Below are 8,191 nucleotides of genomic sequence, written 5' to 3'. Positions count from 1 at the left end.
ATGGTTAGAAATTCCACGTCACTTATTTTTTCTTGGTGTGATAGGCAGAATTTTAAAATTATGCCCAGTGGCTCACACCCATGTACAATTGCCTCCCGTTACGTGCAGGAGGGACCTGTGAATATGGTGGGATATCAATCCCACAATTAGGTTATGTTATATGGCACAGATGACTTTAAGAAAGGGATTATTCTCGGTGGACTTGACCAAATCAGGTGAGCCCTTAAAAGGGGCAAGACTCCTTCTTCCCAGGGAAAGGGATTTAAAGTGCTAGGGAGTCTACATGAGGGAGATTCTTCATTGCTGGCTTTGAAAATGGAGAGGGCCGCATGGCAAGAGTGCGATCAACTTCCAGGAGCTAACAGTGGCCCCTAGCTGACAGCCTCAAGGAAATGGGGACCTCAGTCCTACAGTCACAAGCAACTTGATTCTGCCAACAACCTGAATCCTTGATGTGGATCCTTACCCAGAGCCTCCTGATAAGAACGCAGCCCAGCCAACAGGACCCCTGAGAGTGAGGACTTGAGCAGAGCACACCAATGAGATTCACCTAGACTGCTGACCGACAGAATTCAAAGTTTCAATCCAAGAAATATTTCTAAACAACTAGTAATTTGCAAACTTTACAAATTATTTTCTCACACACACTTTTATTTAATCATCCCACCAACTCAGTAAAAAGAATATCCTTATTCTCCACTCTGATTTTTTTTAACAGTTTCATATAGGGTGATTTTATTGCTCCAGATCACAAAGGCAGACTGTGAAATAATGCCAAAAATTTAAAACAAGGCAAGGTATAATTAAGTAACAATGCTCTTAGAAGTATGAGGCCAGAATCAGTATTAAACACTTAAGACTCACCAGGACTGGGGCTAGGGTGAGGCAGGTGAGACATTCATCATGAGTTCAAAATTTAAGGTAAGGGATGGACCAAAAAAATCTCAGTAACCAAGATAAATTGTGTTCTAATTCTATATTTTAAAAAATCAAAATTAATGCCAAAAATCCATGCTGAGAAAATATCAAACTTTTAAATAAACACACCATCCATGGGCTAAAAAACAAAAAGGTCAAACAAGTCATGTACTCACTACATGACAAGTCAGGGTCATGCAAATACAGGGTCATATCCTGTCTTTATTTAAAACTTTTATATTTTGTTCTTTCCTCCTCTTGAACCTTAATCCTGGCCCTGCCTCAGTAACCTGTGTCCTTTGAGACTTCCTTATTTTTCATTTACTAGGAGGTATTCACATGTTTTCCTATTTTTGAAATAAACTCTCTACTCAGTTATTTTGGTTGCCTGGAAAGTGGCAAAGTTAAGTGTTTAAAAATATAGTTCTCATCATCTGACAAATTGGTTCCTGGCTATTTTAGTCTGAGCTTGGTGTCAAAAGGTATTGGGCTCATTGAAGACAGTGAACCAATTCTCTGAAATAGCTCAATCACTGATATGTCCTGTTTCTCCTTAATATCATTATCTTGGCTGGAGCTGATGACTTAGGGAAAGAGACATGGGGATGAGGAAGCCTTTAGAATGTCAGTCCTTCATTGGCAGTGTGGCTGCTGAAATGGTAAAAAGAGTATTGAAACCATTGGGTTTAAGGATAGACAACTTGTCTAAGTTGGACTGGAGCAGAAGGTAAAAGTGGACAAGGTCTTCAACCACTGAAAGGCTACAGTTGTTGTCAAGGGCCAAATTACTCTAGATGACTTCTTCTGCTTGAGAAGGTGTTATGTTATCATATCATTCAGGTTGGAGCAGGATAGGTGGACAGACAGCGGGAGAGGGAGGCGATGATAAATAAAGAACTCTAATATAGTTCTAACAACTGAATGGTGACAAACCTGGTTTATAACCTAAGACTCCTTACCCATAATTTGAGTGTCTTTGCTCTACAACGTTCTATATTTCCAGGCTTATTAACTTAGAAACATGTCCCAAAAACTACCTACTCAAGAAGTAAATATTCATTCAAAAATCTCAATATTTAATGTACTAACAAGTGAAAGGATAAGTTGGCAAATTTATTTTCATAAATTGAGAAAACATATTAGCATATTTATTCAAACTAATTAGATATTTTTGCACCAATCACATTAATGGAGTCTTGATATGAAGTGCATTAGGACAGCCCTGTATTGAATAAGTTTGTGAACACAGAGGAAACAGTGCCACAGTTTGTTTTTTATGTCTACATGCATACAAGCTAAGATAGTAACGATACTCATACCACTTGACATATCTACATTAGAATTTATAAAGGAAAAATAAAACTCGACTGGCATAGTGACTGGTTAACTATATAGAAAAAAACATAGAAATTATGTCCTTTCAAAGAAAACTAGCTTTGAATAAATCATGGTAAAATTTTCTGTTTTCCAATATTATAATTATCTGTAAGCACAAGTAATATATGTCATGTGACAAAGACTAGTGTCTGAACATTGATTATTCCAATGCTTATCATTAACAATTATTAATAACGGATGAATTATCAACCACTTATGAACTGGTTTAGTTCTCAAGTAAGAATTTTTTGTTATTTAAAATTACAAAAAATATAATACAAATTTGAGCTAAAGAGTTTTCAGATATTAATTAGACAAAGAGAGACTTAGCTTTCTTGATCTATCTACGTATATATCTATCTCTCCAGGCAATAAAATGAGGCAATTGTAAGGCTCACCTCAAGAAAACAAAATGAATTTTCTACCTACTGATATATTTCAGCGAATAATCTCAGAAGGAATGATAGTTTCAATTCAGCAACTCCTAATGGATTAACGGAGGACAGTGGTGATCCTCAATGATTGCCAACGTCACCACAAAGGAAACAATAGACATGTATCTCCTAATGAAATTTTAGTGCCACCTCTAAAATGGTTTTGCCAACCAAAAGAATTGGAATTCATTACGTTAACAGATAGAGAAGAAAAAGCATTTGATCATGTGTGGAAATAAAGAAAAAACCCTTTGATAAAAATTCAACACCACTTTATGGTAATAACTTTTAGCAAACTTACATTAGAATGGAATTTCCATATTGTAGAATCAAAAGGAAACATATGTAAGTGTGAAACGTTAGACACATTCCCAATAAAATCCACAACAGGACACGAAGTTATGGTACCAATTCTACTGTTCAAACCTGGACTGGATTGCATAGGCAGTGTACAGCCATGCACACGAATACAAAATAAAAGTTATGAGAAGAAAGAGATAAAAATGACCCTCCAAAGAAAAACTCCAAATAAATTGGCTGCCAAATATTCAAATGCATAAAAAACTTCAGGAAGCTTGTGTAGAAGATGACTATAGCAAAACCAGGAGTCTTGCCACACAAAATAAATAGCTAATTAGAATGTGTAATGAAAAATGTACTGTTCAAAACAGCAGCAATATCCAAAATATACATACAATGAGAACTAACAAAAATGTACATGATCTTTATGGAAGCAAATGTAAAAATATTACTGATAAACTTAAGTAAAATAAATCTCATATAGAGCAATATGCTACCGTATTACCCCAAAAATAAGACTGGGTTTATATTAATTTTTGCTCCAAAAGATACATTAGGACTTATGTTCAGGGGATGTCATCCTGAAAAACCATGCTAGGGCTCATTTTCCAGTTAGGTCTTATTTTGGGGGAAACATGGTATGTTTATTCATGGTGAGCATAATATTGTACAGATGTCAATTCTCCTTAAATTATTTACAGGCACGTGCCTTACCTGATAAGTTTGTCCTCGTGTCAGCAGATGAGTGGTAGCCCAGGACCTAAAGGCATCAAGGTAAGATACTGAGTGAGGACTAAGGGGAGAACCCACCTCAAAATAACCGGCCACAAAGGGCCCCCTACTGTCAGTCTTGGGATGTCCCAGGCATGGTTGCTAAGCTCAGGTTCCTGCTTATTTCCTAATGGAAATTCTGAGGGAAATAAGAGCCTTGGTCTGAGGCCAGCTGACTCAGGTCCCCAGAGGGAGGAGTCCCAGGACCTGTCAGGAGTCAGGAAAGACCCCTGTGTGAGTTCTGCGTGATGCCTCTGCAACCCAGAATGGAGTGCGAGTGCCCCCACCAGAACCCTACCGGAGAGGTTATTCTGGGAAGTCCAAGTGGGCATGGCCAAAAGCGCTCACCCTGACTTCCTCCTCCACTGCTGTGGTGCTTGAGGCTTTGGTCCAAGAGGTGTGGCCTCACTTCAGCAGGGGGAGGAGTCCCAGAATTGGACAGGGGTCGAGATAAATAACATTTGTCAGAACTGAAGGGACACACTCCTCCCAGAACTGAGGCAGCCCCACAGAGCCCCGCCCTCCTCTGACATGCCCCACCCTCCTGTCAACTTCCCATGGCTCAAGCATAGCAGTTAGACGTAACACCCCCTCACTTCCACCTACGGAATTGGTGAGATGGAAAGCCTTGGTCTGAAGAGGCAGCCTCAAATCAGCAGAAGGAGTCAAAGGACCGGTTAGGAGTTAAGTTTAATATCCTGAGTTAGTACTGAGGCCAACCAGTCCCCGCAGAACAGAGGAGGTCCCTAGAGTCCCTTCCACCCCTGTCTTGTAGGTTCTTAAAACAATACCCTTAAGGGAACCAGCAGAGGCAGCTTTTCTTGGAGCCAAGGTAAAATCTCTCTACCGGGGCTATGCATAGCACCATCTCTTCCTCTGCCTTCTAGGGTGACCTGTTCATCTATCTCCCTGTTTGAACTGCCTGCGTGCTGTCCGTGACTAGAGTCATTATGCCACGAGGTCAGAAGAGTAAGCTCCGAGCCCGTGAGAAACGCCGCCAGGCCCGTTGTGAGAGGCAGGGTCTGGAGAGTGCTCAGGCTATTGCGGAAGAGGAAGGAGTGTCCCTCTCCACTGCCTATCCTCTCTCTGAGACCAGACCTGAGAATTTGCCTGATGCTGGACTACCCAGTGCTCCTACAAACCCTCAGGGAACCCCATCTACCACCAACACTCCTGAGGCTGTTTCATGCACCAATTCAGAGGAAGGTGCCAGCAAACAAGATGAGGAAAGCCAAACATCCTCACAGAGCACACAGAATTTCTACAGAGATCCTTTAAACAAGAAGGTAGTTTTATTGGTGCAGTTCCTGCTGCAGAAGTATCAAAACAAAGAGCCAATTATGAAGGCAGACATGATAAAGTTTGTTAACAAAAAGTACAGGCTTCATTTCGATGAGATCCTCAGGAGAGCCTCTGAACACATGGAGCTGGCCTTTGGTGTTGATTTGAAGGAAGTGGATCCCATCAGGCACTGCTATGCCCTTGTCAGCAAACTGGACATCTCCTTCGATGGAATGATGAATGAAGAGATCATGCCCAAGACTGGCCTCCTGATGATTGTGTTGGGCGTGATCTTCATGAAAAGCAACTGCGCCACCGAGGAGGAGATCTGGCAAGTGCTGAATATGATGGGCGTCCATCCTAATAGGAGGCACTTCATCTATGGGAATCCGAAGAAGGTCATCACAGAAGATTTGGTGCAGCTGAAGTACCTGGAGTACCGCCAAGTTCCCAACAGTGATCCTCCATGCTATGAGTTCCTGTGGGGCCCAAGAGCCCACGCTGAGACCACCAAGATGAAAGTGCTGGAATTTTTGGCCAAGATCCATAACACCATTCCGAGTGCCTTTCCATCCTGGTATGAAGAGGCTTTGCAAGATGAGGAAGAGAGAGCGAGGGCCAGAGTAGCAGCCAGGGCTCGCACTGCTGCCATGGCCAGTGCGCGCTCCAGGGCCATGGTCAGCAGGTCCTCCCACACTAAGTGAAGTCTGACGCAAGTTCTTCTCTGTTTCCTTGAACAGGTGTGTCAACATTCTAATACTGGAGGGTCAGGATGGGCTGAAAAGTATACATCATCGCTGTGTTTCTATTGTATATTGGTAACATAATTTCACCTTCCTCCCTGCCCCCGACCCCATTTTCTTTATTTTAGGTTATGTTTCACATGTTGAAGTCTAAGGCAGATCGTTTTCTTTGTGGAAGAAAAGAACAGTCAACATTCAAAGTAGTGGATGGCCAGGGTGGGTCTGGAGGGAGCACAGTGAATATCACCCTTGTGTTCCTGTTCAATATGGTAAATTTTAGTTTTAGCTTTCTTCTTTCTTCCTTTCTTTGGTTACATTTCAGATGTTGATTCTTTAATAGAAGGCTTAAATTATTTCAGAATCTAAATTTATTAATGATTTTAGTTACATGTTTATTGCTGTTTAATGAATTTAAGATTAGGAGTTTTATTATTGTGTAAAACAAATTGGGAAACCTTTCATACTTACTGAACCAGAACACCAAAACAATGGCATTGTAATAGGCATTTTCTTGGAAATGTGAAAAATTTAGCAGTAAAATTATCAGGATCAAAAAATAGGGGGGGAGAAAAGTAAAAGATGTTCAGTTCTTGGTGTTCCTTATTCATTTTGGTCTGTTGTTCTATAAAAATAAAAGCTACATACCTGGATTTGCTTAGCTTGCTAAAGAAAGTAGGAGAAATAAAGTGTTTATAAACTAGATTTCATGTGCTCATTGGCGCATTTGTTTCCCAAATATTAATTGTGCATCTGTTCTTTGAAAGTTCCCGTGTTAGAATGGGGAAACAAGGATACAAAACACCCCTTCCCTTAGAATTTCACAGTCAAGGAGCTGTAATCACATAGGGAAGATGGTGAAATACCCTGTAAGACCTAAAGGACAAGTAAGGAGTAAGGAGGTGAGGAGGCAGGGAAGGGATTGGGACAAGTGAGAGGGGGAGGATGTCTGGATGAAACAATATGGTATACAGTCCCCCAGGAAAGGCAATTTGGGGTTTGGGAAGCTACAACTTCCTCGGTGGGATATACTGCTAATTTAAGTGGGGTGGTAGGCTGGATAAGGCTGTGGGACTAGTGAGCAGAGGCTGGATAGACAGACGGCATTTCTCAGTGTTGAAGTACAAAGCCCTGGAATGGAAACGTGCTCTGAAGAGTTACTTTAGTATTATCAGTAAACCAGAGGAAAACCTCCTCCTGGGGCAGAAAAGGAAGGTGCCTGAGCTCTTGTTCCCATGCAGTTGAACACAGCACAATCTAGTTGAACACACATGCACAGTCTTCAAGGAATTTCTTTTTTAAAAAATTTCTTGGGCCGGCCCGGTGGCTCAGGCGGTTAGAGCTCCAAGCTCCTGACTCTGAGGGCTGCCGGTTCGATTCCCACATGGGCTAGGGGGCTCTCAACCACAAGGTTGCCGGTTCAACTCGAGTCCCGCAGGAGATGGTGGGCGGCGCCCCCTGCAACTAAGATTGAACACAGCACCTTGAGCTGAGCTGCCGCTGAGCTCCCGGATGGCTTAGTTGGTTAGAGAGCGTCCTCTCAGCCACAAGGCTGCCGGTTTGACTCCTGCGGGGGATGGTGGCTGTGCCCCCTGTGGCTGGAAACAGCGACTGGACCTGGAGCTGAGCTGTGTCCTCCACAACTGGGACTGAAAGGACAACAACTTGAAGCTGAATGGCGCCCTCCACAACTGAGATTGAGGGGACGGCAGCTTGACTTGGAGGAGGGGCCTGGAAGTACACACTGTTCCCCAATAAAGTCCTGTTCCCCTTCCCCAATAAAGTCTAAAAAAAATAAAAAATTTATTTACTTTTTGTTGTTAATCAGTCCACTTTTTCATTTGAAAATTTATTTTTATTTATTTTTTAATAGTTTCAGGTATACAAAAAATGCATACACATTTTAAGAAAGGAAAAAACTGAATTAAAATTGTAATACTCAATATATACCTATAACAAAAGATGAATAAAAGTCACGTTTGACTTCTGCAATTACAAGACGTGCTCAAAATGGTTACCATCAGCATAATTTTAATAGTTTTTTCCTTTCTTAAAATGTGTATACATTTTTTGTACCCTCTGTATATTTCATTATAGTTGACATTCAATATTATTCAACTTCAGCTTCAGGTGTACAGCGCAGTGGTCATGCATCTGCACAGTCTATGAAGTGATCCCCCTGGTAAGTCCAGTGCCCATCTGGCATCTTACATGATCTTTACAACATCATTGATTATATTCCCCACACTGTATTTCATATCCTCATGGCTATATTGTGACTCCTAATTTGCACTTTCTAAACCCTTCACCTTCTCTCACATCCCCTCCCCCTTCCCATCTAGCAACCATCAATTTTTTTCTCTATATCTC

The 8,191-nt window shown here is 41.4% G+C and overlaps 1 protein-coding gene across 1 annotated transcript; it reads left to right on the top strand.

The window, feature by feature from the left end:
- The first annotated feature begins 4,750 nt into the window (after positions 1–4,750).
- LOC117027745 (melanoma-associated antigen B18-like) lies at positions 4,751–5,785 on the top strand. The gene has a single exon (XM_033115826.1). The coding sequence runs from the start codon at positions 4,751–4,753 to the stop codon at positions 5,783–5,785; it is 1,035 nt and encodes a 344-aa protein (XP_032971717.1).
- The last annotated feature ends 2,406 nt before the right edge of the window (positions 5,786–8,191 follow it).

The sequence above is a fragment of the Rhinolophus ferrumequinum genome, chromosome X (assembly GCF_004115265.2).
Source record: "Rhinolophus ferrumequinum isolate MPI-CBG mRhiFer1 chromosome X, mRhiFer1_v1.p, whole genome shotgun sequence".
Lineage (NCBI taxonomy): Eukaryota > Metazoa > Chordata > Mammalia > Chiroptera > Rhinolophidae > Rhinolophus > Rhinolophus ferrumequinum.
Note: the sequence above shows the minus strand (reverse complement) of the source record. Positions and strands in the feature narration are given on the sequence as shown.

What these genes read in the sequence shown, in the direction of transcription:
- LOC117027745 (XM_033115826.1), top strand. Translation starts at nt 4,751, where the DNA reads ATGCCACGAGGTCAGAAGAGTAAGCTCCGAGCCCGTGAGAAACGCCGC.